General features: G+C 38.5%; 1 protein-coding gene across 1 annotated transcript in view; it reads right to left on the bottom strand.

Moving 5' to 3' along the window:
- The window catches only part of PTEN (phosphatase and tensin homolog), a 96,804-nt gene extending 83,643 nt beyond the window's left edge, over positions 1-13,161 (bottom strand). Inside the window, exons 1-2 of the mRNA XM_052661205.1 lie at positions 13,046-13,161; positions 12,341-12,990 (exon numbers count right to left, since the gene is read on the bottom strand). Of these exons, the coding sequence (XP_052517165.1) occupies positions 12,341-12,990; positions 13,046-13,161 (766 nt within the window). The remainder of the gene's footprint in view (positions 1-12,340; positions 12,991-13,045) is intronic.
- Positions 13,162-14,350: the final 1,189 nt, after the last annotated feature.

The raw sequence follows: 14,350 nt of genomic DNA, 5'->3' as shown, positions 1-14,350 counted from the left end.
CCATTGCCTTCTCTGCAACACTGCTAATGCAAATAAAAACTACAGTGAGGTATCACCTCACACTGGTCAGAACAGCCATGATCAAAAATTCTACAAACAATAAATGCTGGAGAGGGTATGGAGAAAAGGGAATCCTCCTACGCTGTTGGTGTGAGTGTAAATTGGTATAGCCACTATGGAGAACAGTATGCAAGTTCCTTCAAAAACTAAAAATAAAACCACCATATTACACAGCAATCCTACTACTGGGCATACAACCTAAGAAAATAGTAATTCAAAAAGACACACGTACCTCAATGTTCACTGCAGCAGTATTCACAATGACATGGAAGCAACCTATATGTCCATCAACAGATGAATGGATAAAGAAGATATGATGCATATAAACAAGGGAATATTACTCAGTCATAAAAAGGAATGAAATTATGCCATTTGCAGATAAGTGAACGGACCTAAAATCACTGCAGATGGTAACTGCAGCCATGAAATTAAGATGCTTACTCCTTGGAAGAAAAGTTATGACCAACCTAGATAGTATATTCAAAAGCAGAGACATTACTTTGCCAACAAAGGTCCATCTAGTCAAGGCTATGGTTTTTCCAGTGGTCATGTATGGATGTGAGATTTGGACTGTGAAGACGGCTGAGTGCCGAAGAATTGATGCTTTTGAACTGTGGTGTTGGAGAAGACTCTTGAGAATCCCTTGGACTGCAAGGAGATCCAACCAGTCCATTCTAAAGGAGATCAGTCCTGGGTGTTCTCTGGGAGGAATGATGCTAAAGCTGAAACTCCAGTACTTTGGCCACCTCATCCGAAGAGCTGACTCATTGGAAAAGACTCTGATGCTGGGAGGGATTGGGGGCAGGAGGAAAAGGGGACCGACAGAGGATGAGATGGCTGGATGGCATCACCAACTTGATGGACGTGAGTTTGGGTGAACTCCGGGAGATGGTGATAGACCGGGAGGCCTGGCGTGCTGCAATTCATGGGGTCGCAAAGAGTCGGACCCGACTGAGTGACCGAACTGACTGACTGAACGGACCTAGAGATTGTCATACAGAGTGAAGTAAGTCAGAAAAACACATACTATACATTAATGCATATATGTGGAATTTAGAAAAATGATATAGATGAACTTATTTGCAAAGCGCAAATAGACACAGAGGTAGAGAAAGAGGACAAACCTAAGAATACCAAAGGGGAAGTGGAGGTGGGATAGATTGGGACCCTGGGATCGGCACATATACACTACTACGTATAACATCCGTAACTAATGACAACTGACTGTGTAGCATAGCACAGAGGATTCTACTCAGTGCGCCACGGTGACCTAGGCAGGAAGGAAGTCCAAGGAAGCAGGGATATATGGATATGTGTAGCTGATTCACTTTGCTGTAGAGCAGAAACACAAGGCTGTTCAGCAACTATACACACTCCCCCAAAAAGGAACTGAAACAATTATATCTCATTTGGAAAATGTTACACTAAAAAGTAATTTTGTTGAAAAAAGAGAAAGTGTTTCTTTTGCAATATTTTTGTTCTAACTACATGAATTAATAAATTCACTGAGAATAATCATTTACCTAATAAGGTTAAACTCATTTCCATGTTTTTATAACTGATAGTTAAAAATAAAATTTTATATAGACTATCACAAAAATTAATAATTATTAATGCAAATACACAGCAAACTTGCATCAATTACTATCACCAATTACTACGACCAAGGCAACCAAGTAAATATAAATTGCTATCATTCAAAATATGCTCTAGGGCAGGGATCCCTAAGCTCAGGGATACAATGCCTGATGATCTGAGGTGGAATTGATGTAATAAATAACAGAAATAAACTGCACAATAAATGTAATGTGCTTCAATCATCCCAAAACCACCTCCCCTATTCTGGCAAATACAAAAATTATCTTCCATGGAATCAGTCCCTGGTGCCAAAAAGGTTGGGGACTGCCACTCTAGGGAACAGGAACATCTCGACAAGTAAAACCCTTTCTAATTAAAGAGAGGAAAGCAACAGGGTTATAATAACTTTAACACAAAATGATGCGATAGTTTAATCAAATGACTTCTGTATCCACTTTCAACAAAACAGAAGTAATACTCCTACCACAGCAAAAGAAAATTTGACAGATCAAAAGTAGCTAAATTCTATTTTGCCTCACTTCAATATTACTAAAATATGCTTAAATTTTAAATATGCAATACCTATCATACAGTAAGGGAAAAAAAGCTGCTAGACATTAAACTTCAGCTACTTTTGTGTAACAGGTTATAATCTTGTGAATCAAAATAATGACAGCCTTTTCAAATATTTAGGTTATCTTAAATTCACAGTAAGGAAAATCAGAAAAGAACAGGAAAAAAAATTTGCCAAATATTAGAAAAATGTTTAATGTGTAACTACAGAGAAACAAATATTTCTGGTGATTCTGCCATTTAAAATAGTTAACGAAATTATGAGGTGCTTTGGAAATTGTTAAAACACACACACACCTTCAAGTTCAAACATACACACACACCTTGCAGTTCAAACACACACACCTTTAAGCTCACTATGATAAATAATATTTTAAAATACATTGATATCAACAAAAACTAAAAGCTAACATGGAAACATGAAGTTCCAGAGAAGTAAAATTCTTTAAGTAGTTTTTATAAAATTTTCTTAAGAAAACGGAGTTTTTTATTCATATACTGAAATAAACACCATATTTATTCAATTAAATTATAGCAACAAGTGCTATTTATTTTTCTTAAATGTGAAGTTATCACATGATTAGCAGCCCTGGTTTTAAAATATTTATCAGTATCTCTGACTAGCTCCTATAATTTCATAAAGAATCAAGAGTCAAAACTTAAATTTCATAACGATTTTTAAAATAGGCCTTGACATCTGCCTGTGCAAAGTTGACAAGCAAAGCAAATTATAATATCAAGCGAACAGAAAAAATTAATCATAGCAAACAATCTATTCCTAGAATACTTTCGTAATTATGTTTATCCTAAAAACAAAACAAAACTCAGAATCCACTAAGCTACTCCCTTGGCATCTTCCCGTCTTCGGACTAAACTAAAACTCTGTCCCAATTTTTTCTAAATACTTCACACATTAATGCAAGTTTTTAAATGTAGATAAGTAAAGCACTTATTCAATGGGCTGACAGCAAATTTAGGGTCTCAGAAAGAATGTAACACATCCATCAGAGAACCTTGGCTGGCCCTACTTTCTTCATCTGGAAAGAAACAAGACATTTTTTGAACTTGTCAGAAATTTGCCATTTTACATCAGCATATGTAACCACATCTGATTGTAACAAAAGCAGCTTTAGAATTAAAAAAGTGTAAGATTAAAGAATGCATTGAACACCACAAAACAAGTATCCTGTAAGTAAAGTATCTCCTAATTACGTAACTACTTTTAAAACTAGTGGCAATATAAAAATGAAAAAAAAAATGCTTTAATAAAGCATATCCATCCTGTTACAGAAGTTTTATGTAACATCCTTCTGAATACCTCATATAGTGCAATACACTTAACTTGAAAATATCTTCAGCCTTTTCTGACAGAAGTTCAAAGCAACACTTTCACAATCAGCCAAGTAACACATGAGCCTTCTTCAAATAAACCTTTTTTTGTTACCAGGGAACTTTTGTGGAAAAATTTCTTATAAAGAATACTAGCCTAGCAGCAGTCAAAAATACAGATATTAAAAGCCTAGCTCTATCATTTATTAGCAATTTGACCTTCTTAAATACCACAACCTAAGGGCAAAGGTACTGACTTGTATAAAATATCATACTTATTATATACCAAACACTTAAACCTCTAAATCAGAGTTTCTCAACCTCAGCAATGTTAGCAATTTGAGCTAGACAGTTATTTGTTGTGGATGAGGCTGTTCTGTGCATTGTAGGATGCTTAGCAGCATTCCTTGCCTCTACGCCGAGACAGATGACAATAGCTTCCGCCCTTTGCCCCTCTTCCCCAAGCTGTGACCACCAAAAATGTCTCTGACGTTGCCAAATACCCAGACAAGGCAGACGGGGATCACCCCCAGCTGGCAACCAATATTCTGAAAATATATTCTTCCAACCAACCTAAAAAAAGTACACACAAGGGTTTTTACCACGTTAGAGATATGAAAACCAAGGTTCACCAAGGTTAAGTATTTTGTCTTTTATCACATAACTGACAAATAGCCAAGCAAGGACTTAAGCTAGACTTTAAATCTAGCTAATTTCCAAATCTATACACCTTCCATTCCACTATGCTTTTGTAAAACTCATTGTCTTCATCTGCAAAAATTAGAGTAACAATTGCCATCTGAGCTATTTCGTAGTTACAAATAAAATGATATGTATGTGCAAATCCTATTAAACTAGAGGAGGTAACATATTAAGGATTTGCTTGACAGGAGATTCCCCTGACGCTGGGAAAGACTGAAGGCGGGAGGAGAAGGGGACAACAGAGGATGAGATGATTGGATGGCATCACCGACTCAATGCACATGAGTCTGAGTAAACTCCAGGAGCACAGGGAGGCCTGGCGAGCTGCAGTCCATGGGGTCGCAGAGTCGGACACGACTGAGCAACTGAACTGAACTGAACTGACAGGAGATAATGTAATACAGTGGTTCACAAAGTGTGATCCCCAGACTACCATCATCAGTACCGTCTGGGAACTTAATGAAATATAAGTTCCCAGGCCCCAACTCAGATGTTAATGAATCTGAAACTCTGGAGGAGGGGCAAGTAATCCATGACTGAAGTCTTGCAAGCCTTTCACATGCCCATCTAAAGTCTGAGAACCACTGATGTACGTAACGGGAAAAATACTGCCTCACCAGGTGCCTAAAAACCCAGCACCCTCTTTGGACTCAATCTTCTGGTAGCCTTTAACAAGTTACTGATTTTTTTTTTTTTTTTTTTGGAGCTACAATTCCTGTATTAAAAAATGAGGAAAGTAATGCTTGTACCATATTTTAGGCTGCTCCTTTTTTCTTGCAAAATCAAATGTATTAACAATTATTAAAGGCTTTGTTAATGAAAAATGCTAAAACAAATATAAGACACAGGGTATATGCTAGCTAATTCTATTTCATTTTTCAAAAAACATCCCTTCTGGCTTAAGTCCTCATTTCTTCATCTTTCGTATTTCATAAATGAAAAAGTGAATATGTTAAATAAATCTTACAACAAAGCTAAGTTAAGCCTAACAAAGTATTATTTTCACATAATAAAAGAAAAAAAGTCTGCACATTTCACTTTAACTCTGATAGATTCAAAGTCACTGATAAATACATATTTTAAAAATAACACCTAAAAAATATCAAGCGTGGTAACATTCCCCAAACTTCATTTTAAACGTAAAATAAAGATTTCCATTCTATTTACTTAATCTCCAGTAAGTTCCAAATAAATAGAATACTGAAACAGAAGTGTCTCACTAAATTCATGACAGCAAAAGAATTTTAAATGAAAAGAAAAAAAAAAACTATATATTTAAAACAATTGCAATTCAACATATATGCTGTACTTATAAATCACTTTAAGAATATATCTGATTCGGGACTTCCCTGGTGGTCCAATACTTAAGAACTCATCTTCCAATGCAGGAGACAAAGGCTCAATTCCTGGCCAAGAAATTAAGGTCATACGTGCCGCAGGGCAACTAAGCCTGCGTGCCACACGAGAGCCTGTGTGCACAACTAGAGAACCCATGCACCACAATTCCTAAGCCCATGTGCTTCAGAGCCTGGGCTCCACAACAAGGAAGCCTGTGGGCCACAACCAGAGAAAGCCCAATCATTGCAACAAAGACCCAGAACAGCCAAGATTTTTTTTTTAAATTTAGGAAAAAAACCATATATATCTGATGTAAGGACTACCTGCTTCAAATCACAACCAATTTATAACACCTTAAATAATTACATCTTCCTTAAAAGATCAAAAATACTAAATATATAAAATTAGCAGAATGCAATTAACACTAGTTAATAGTTTATTTGGTTATTAAATTATTAATGATTTAATAATTTAGTCAATTAATTAGTAATTAATACTAAAGAAGTGAGTACCTTATTCTACTCAGCCTAAAAACCTACAAAAAGCAAAAGAAATAAAACTGAAAGCTATTCTGAAGGGCTTTAATAACACTAAATCAACTGTATGTTTGGGGTAGTGATATAACACAAAATTTAGGTGCATGTAACACAAAACAGAGAAGTCAGGGAATTGTAGACAATTAAGTTTTCCTAGAAGTTGTCAAAATGCACAGTTCAATTCTGCAACCTAGACCTGGACCAAAAATACAGCTAGTTTACCTAACATATAACAAAACATGTAGAAATCATGTAATCAGAGAGTTGCATACATAATTAGACAGCACAATTCATTTTGTAATACAAAACAAATAAGGAAAACACAAAAACCTCCCTGGTAATCAAGTGCTTCAGTACTGAGGGCACTGTGACACAGCAAGGAGTCCCGAACAGGGAAAGAAAAAAAAAAGACTGATCCCTATACACAAGAAACGAACGGCCTCTAATAGGCAGGTCTCAAGCTTATTCCATTTTCCCCACACCTGGTAAGAATAAATTAAGAAAAAAATCTTTTAGTTCTTCCCATTTCTAGGGCCTAAAACTGGATCAAAAGTGAAAATGGGAAATAATACAAAGGTTTAACCTAAATATAACTCCCATATTAATGCACTGCCAGATTATTGTAAGTGCAAATAATAATGTAATAAATGTAACTTGGCGTTCAAAGCTGCATGACTCCAAAAATCTGAACTTAAAAAGAAATGCTACAGTGCCTTCACTGATAGTTTATGTAACTGTTGTATCACATAATAAATGTTTTGAGACAGAGATTATTCTGTGAATAAAATATATGATATTTTAGTTGACCTGTCTTTAAAGAAAATTTAATATTTTAACAAATTTTTAATGTTATAACAAAACTTTATTTTTCTACTTCATATAGAGGAAGTTTTCATCATACCTTAGTATTTAAAGCAAATAGTCTTTGATTAGTATGATTAATGCTTCCACAGTATGAGGGAGCAGAGGGTCAAACTACTTGTGATGAAACAGCAAAATCAGACATTTTATACTCACAGCTCCTAAAGGAATACTCCTATTTTAAAAAATACTCATAGCATGAACCAATTTATATGGCAACATATCCAAAACTGAGGAAATTCAGTTAAAATCACTGCTCCTCCCATACATGAAAAGACAAATAATTTCTCATACACGGGTAACCTGGAATTATAATTTTTAACAGCAGCAGTGCCCATTTAAATATTTACAAGGTGGCAAGTTCTATGCCATTACTTATCTCATTTATTCTTCAAAATAAACATTATATGGGTGGGTACCATTATCCCAATTTCACAAATAATAAAGATTGAGAAAAGTTAAGCAACCTACACAAAGTCATTCAGCTACTAAGTGTCAGAGTCAGGATTCCAACACAGGCAGTGTTGGTTCCAGAGCCTACACTGCCACCTTAAAATCTAAAATGAAACAATGTACAAACAATGTGTGGAAATAACTCATACTCAACATTTTAATGTAATTTAAAACAGATTTAACCTTATTTAAAACTTATAAAACCATACCCACTAGGTGAACTCTTCTTTAATGAGAAATTCAACTTTTAGAAATATTACTATGATTGCCTAACTTTGTATTCACATACATAAAAGTATTCAAACGCTTTTAAGTTAGATTCACTGTCCATAGCTTAAGTGATGACTACTATAATAACTAAGTGTGTAACAACTTAAAATATGATATATAAATAGTCTTTTTTCCCACACTACATACAGGTTAAGAACAATTTTCTGCTGGAAGGTATTGCCATAGTATCCAAATCTGCCAAAAGGACCAATAAGCACACACCTAATACCCTGAAGATGTCCACTCATCTCTGAATGCAAACTGGTGCAAATGAAGTGAATCTGCCTTAACCCTACTGAACTTAATTGAAACTTTCCATACGAAATTAATTCACCCCTAAGTTATGTTTATTCTTCTTAAATCAGTACTTTTCCAACAGTCTTTTTAATTCCAATGCAAATTATTTTAAAAGTACCAAACTGCTAATAGCTTTTCTGTAGCCAATGAAAAAAATTCCAAAAAGTAGGGAATAGTAGGTGAACAGTCAAATCCAATATACTAACTTCGCCTTTCCTAAGTATTTTAAGTAAAACTGAATACTTACTGAAATAATTTCTGACCCCAATCTCACAGTCTGATACATCTTAAGCCACTATCCTTAGAATAAATCCTAACAGAAATCAGACCACATAAGAATATTGACTTTACTTAAAATCATGTTTATCTAACAGAAAAAGAGAGGAGAAAAGAGTGACAGTTCTATGAAATACAAATAGAACTTCGGAACGAAGAGTGTCTACAGGAAAAAAAGTATACCAAATACATTTCCTTCATTATCATTAACAACATTTTTCTGAACGCTAACCTCTTAATAGTACAGCCAAGGCCTAACATTTCAAGTTAAGTGAAAAACTGTCATAAACGTGCAAACTTCTAAATTTCTTTTTACAAACTCCAATTTCACATACAATATTAATATAAAAACATTTCCTATGCTGCTCTCTTACTAGAAAGGTTGAGGTAAAAATTTAAAAATAGAATGTCTGAGAGTGACTTAATGTAGAAATTTTGTGAACTGATTTTCCCATAATAAATACTCTTACATTAAAAGTCACTGAAGTGATTACTTAAGTGGCTTAAAAATTAAAAAGTATTAAGCTATCACCACATGAACAAACAGCAAATGGGGCAAATCTCAAAGTGAGGACATCTGAAAATCAGACTTCCAAAAAGTATTTTGTGACTTTAAGAGGTCTGTATTGTTTTTTTTGTGGTTTATGGAAAAAAGGAGATACTATACTATACCACACAAGAATTAAAATATCACCAGCTACCTTCAATGTTGTTAAAATTCTAAAAGGTAATATATACAAATGCATCTTTCTTTACTATCTCTCTAAAACTATATTTTAAATTAACGTGGTTATGTCTCACCATATTTTATATTTACTATTTCTTTAGTGTATCATAAACAATGTTAAATCTGCACTGATGACTACTATACTATAGTGAAAACTTTTACAATGAACAGCAATAAATTCCTTTTTCCTTATATTAAGAATTACATAAACCGTAAATTTCTCAGATGTGCTTTATTCTTTAGTACGCTTTATGAAAATGAAGTTTGTAGATTATCCTGTAATAATTAGGTGGCCCAGTCATTTTGTATAGGAAAGAGATACAACTTAACTGATATAAAAAGTGTAAAATAAAAACTTTTGAGTAGAATCTTTTTTTAAAAAAATCTTCACTATACAGTCATTTCAGTAATCACTAATCTTAAAAGATAACAGCTAACTTCAACAGTCACTATACTCTCTATGAATTAAAAAGTTTCCCCTATGAACATTAATTATTTGAAAAGATGCAAACTTATCAAACAATTAAAATTCAATAGAAGCCTAAAGTGTCCATGAAATCTAAAAACAATGAATTTTTCATAGTCTCATGTTCAGTACTATTTTTCAGACTAATATTAAGGATAAACCCCCACCAACAAATTATTTTTAGAATAATTCAATTTTGAAAAAAAAAAAAAACCAACCATAGTTCTCAATTTTCCTTTAAGGAAGTCACTTCATTACTGACTTTTATAAAAACACTCCAATCACTACTTTCATTAAAGAACTGAACTTTGAGAAGGCTAACTGTTGAAACAGATACTACAACTTGTCAGAGAAAAAGCCTTCAATGGCCATTTTAATTTTTCCCCCACCACAATAAACACAAAGCACTGAAGTGAAACCAAGCAAACCAGTGCCTTAGTGTATCAAAATTATTGGAAGTGCAACTATCAAAAAGGCAAACCCTTTACTGACTTTCCTAACATGATTTTTTTTTCATATCAACATTTGGCTCAATAAAACCACAACTCTAGAAATTAAGTGTTATTAGTCATTTGATGCAATATATGATAATGCTTTCTATGCATACCATAACTAAAAGGACAGTTTTAGAGAAAGTTGTAAGTCACATAAATTTCACACACAGAGGCACGCACCCTGAAATCAAAGGAGAAATGGCTAATCGCTGCACTGCTCACATATAAAAACCTGGTAGAATAATGATAGTCCTATAACTCTGATAATTTTAAATCAAAAATAGCAAAAATACCATTTTTATGCAAAAATAGCATAAACATACTCTAAACACTAAAAGCAATCTGCCAAACAAACAGCATTCTAGAAAAATTTTTGAATGGGGGTTTACTTTAAAAAGTTAAACATTTAATTAATTTGGTCCTATACATCTAGATGACTGTCAAGTCACACCAACAGACTACTTCTGAAATAGGTTACAAATGAGAAGAACCAAGTTTAAGTATTTTTCATGATTATCTTCTGGGCAAACAGGTCAAGCTCAGCTTTAGTACTTTTTCAATTAATGCAACTCCAAAATGTCCAAATATTCTTTTAAAATACTATTTTTAAACTTAACAGAAAACTTAAGTTATGTGTGTGGTAAAGCTACTTCTTCAGTAACTGTTACCTTCACTTCATATCAGAAACTTGGGCAAAATCAGCTGCAAATACTATGTATGTATATATGTATGTGCAGATACATAATCCAAAGAAATAAAACCTCTTCATGTATGTAACATTTTTCTTCAAAAATATCTTCCCCATAGTTTTTAGCTAGAGATACAGACACTTCAGTGTCACTCTATTAGGCAAAATGTTTAGTGATATTTGCTAAGAAACCATTTTTTTTTTAGTATACTCTATTAACACCTACACAACTGCTTAGTTTTAACTAAGTATTGTCCACTGCTACAATTCATATCACCAAATTTTTTTGTCTTAATAGAAACCTTAATAAAATGCTTCAGTCACCTCAGACCAATAACTTAATCCTATTTTTCATGCCTTATACACTGGCCTACCAGTGACTCTCAATTCCTAACATATTTCCCATTCTGCCAAAAAGGAGGGCTCTACCTCCTATCCTTGATCAAAATTTGTTCATTATACCTGAAACTGCGAAGATTCATGCCTTTCAATAACCACTATCTTTTGAAATACAAAAGCCTAACTTTCAGACAGCCAACTGTACCCCAATGAAATTCTTGGGTTTCTGTCTTATTCAACAAGCTGACTCAGTAAATTTAATACACCATATGAAAAAAGCGAACACACCTACAATCCAAAGATGGAGTAAATCCACTCTTGCCAGCATTTCTGGTTATCAGCTGGTAAATTATATTTGATGTTCTACACAACTCAGAGTAAAATTAACGGATACCCAAAGGTGTCACAGGACCTGAAACCTAAATAAAGGTGAGTATCAATTCAAGTATCACAATCAATACTTAAATTTTAAGTGAAACTGAAGTTTAATCTCTGCAATCACCATTTGCTACACACAATACCCTTGAACCTACATAACATTATCATCTGAGATCAAAAACCACTCAATCTCCATTCTATTACGTGTCAGAAGAGCACTGAATCTACAATGCTACTGAACTGTACATTTCATGTCCTATTCTCCATCATCTTAAAGAGACCAAAAAAAAAAAAAGCAAATTTAACAAAATCTAGTAAGAACGTCTTTGAGAAGTATCAGACTATTGATTTCAAACTGCAAAACTTCTAAACGCGGTTCAAAGTTGTAATTAACTTAGTTTTAACACATAAACCTACTTTTGCCTTCAAATGAGCACCATATATGCTAAAATGATTCTCTCTAAAGTTATGCAAATCAGTTCACAACTCACATTTTAAAAGAATCTATCAATGCAACCCAGGAAACTAAAAACAATCACTGCATGATTCTGATGCAATAAGCCGTACGTGCAACACTAATTTTCCTTTTAATCTGATCTATACCCTTGATCTAGGGCCTAAAGCCAAGATTTAATCGAAATATGCTCAAGCTCAAAGCACCGACTTTTCTGTTCATTTAGTAGACCGGATTACCGAGCTCACTAATCCACTAACAGTGTACTGGATTCTGCGGACAATAGCCCTTAGAAAGAGACCCATCGGTGCCTTGACACTTGCAACCAGGCAAGAGTTCCGTCTAGCCGAACACACCCTAGGCTGAATGCATTCAAAAGAGACACAAAATATACATCTAGAAATCCAACCGGGGTTAAATGTCACCCACACTATGGACATTTTTTCGCATCCGTCTATTCCCACGTTATCAGAGAGAGTGACAGAAAGGCAAAGAGGAGCAGCAGCCACAGAAATGGATACAGGTCAAGTCTAAGTCGAATCCATCCTCTTGATATCTCCTTTTGTTTCTGCTAACGATCTCTTTGATGATGGCTGTCATGTCTGGGAGCCTGTGGCTGAAGAAAAAGGAGGAGAGAGATGGCAGAAGCTGCTGGTGGCGGGGCTTCTTCTGCAGGATGGAAATGGCTCTGGACTTGGCGGTGGCTGATGCCCCTCGCTCTGCTGCCGCTTGGCTCTGGACCGCAGCCGGGTAATGGCTGCTGCGGCGGCTGCTGGATGGTTGCAGCGACTGGGCCTGCTTCTCCTCAGCAGCCAGGGGTCTGGCAGCGGCGGCAGCGGAATGGGGAGAAGAATAATCCTCGGAACGGCTGCCTCCTCCGGCGGCCTCCGGAGCCCGGGCCAGGGGGGGTGCGGCGGCGGCGGAGGGGAGGTTTAAAACCGGCCCGGGTCCCTGGATGTGCCGCCGCCGCCGCCGCCGTGTTGGAGGCAGTAGAAGGGGAGAGACCAACTCTCCGGCGTTCCCAGCCCTGGAAATGGTGACAGGCGACTCCGACCCCCTCCCCGGAGCTGCGGCCGCCGCCGCCGCCGCTTCTCCCCCCCGCTCCAGGAGCGGGAGGTGCCGCCGCCGCGCCTCAGCCGGCTCCCGCCCGAGCCCACGGCTTCCACCTTCCCTTTCAGGAGAAGCCGAGAAAGAGGCTGCACGGTTAGAAAAGACGAAGAGGGGGCGAGAAACGCCGCCGCTGCCGCCGCCGCCGGCCGGCCGGCTCCCCGAGGGCGCTGCCCCCGCGGCTGCTCACAGGCGCTGAGAGGGGCTCTGGGCTGCGGCCGCCGCCGTCTCTCATCTCCCTCGCCTGCGCCCGGCCTCGCCTCGCAGCGGCTCAACTCTCAAACTTCCATCATGGCTGCAGCTTCCGAGAGGAGAGATCTGAGCGCAGCCGCGTCCCGGCGCCCGAGCGCGTATCCTGCCGCAGTGCACAAAGAGTCCCGCCACATCACCGCCCGCCGGCCTGCCCGCCCCCTCCGCCGCCGCCGCGCCGGGAGTCCGGGCGCCTCGGGAGCCCGAGGGGAGGAGGGAGGCGTACCCGACCGCGCCAAGGGAGGGAAGGGCAGGGCCGAGACTGTAGGGAGGCGGCAGAAGGTGCAGCTCCGGGTCTCCAACCTGCAGGCGCACTGAGCATGCCCAGTATGACTGCCTAGTGCTAGATCGGGCTTGTTGCGAGGCGCCCGCCTGTAACTGCACTTGCCGCGGCTTCTTCTGCAGCAACGCAGGGTGGGGGGAACGAGCTGAGCCACGGCCGGTGCCCAGCCGGAGGCAGGGTAAACTATTGCGGAGGTGGGCAGGCGGGGGCGGGCAGCGGGGGGAGGGAAGGGGCGCGGTGAAGGTTGAAGCAGGTTTATTCATCTGTCTCACTGACTTGAGGGTGAGACTACCTGCGCACAGGTGGAAAAGACCAGGTGACCGCTCTGGTCAGTGGTCAGGGAAACGCAGGGACAGCCCGTGCAGCGAGGACACCCTTCCCCCCACGCCCAGACTTCCCCGGCACGGCCTGCAGCCTGCCTCTGCTTTTGTACCGATGTCGGATCATAAGCGTTCGCGGGGATTTGACTGCAGGAGCCTCCGCCGAGAAGTCCCACCTCTCCACCCATCCCCGCCCGTGTCCTCAAGGTGTCAGTCTTAGTACAAAGAACAACCCCCTATTGTGTCTCCAGTGTGTATCACCTCACCCGGCTCCCTTTCACCGCCCCACCTCCCGCTCCCCCGGCTACTCGATTCATTTGCCCTAAAAATGAAAGCTCCTAGCAGAGCGCGCTGAGTGTGAGCACATCGCCCCTGAATTTCTAGATCCCCAAAGGCAACTGTCCAGGTGGGCTGAAAGCGGATCCCCGAAGATGGAATGCGCCCTGCATTCCCCCTGGAGAGCCGAGAATCTCTCCCCTGGGGTTTCCAGCTGAGTTCACCACTCCAATTCAAGCTCGATCCTTAGAGGCTCCTCGACCCGCCCCTTTTGGACCGCTGTGAAAACCTCGCTG

Source organism: Budorcas taxicolor, chromosome 23 (assembly GCF_023091745.1).
Source record: "Budorcas taxicolor isolate Tak-1 chromosome 23, Takin1.1, whole genome shotgun sequence".
Lineage (NCBI taxonomy): Eukaryota > Metazoa > Chordata > Mammalia > Artiodactyla > Bovidae > Budorcas > Budorcas taxicolor.
The sequence above is the reverse complement of the archived record's forward strand: the minus strand, read 5'-3'. Positions and strand labels throughout refer to the sequence as shown.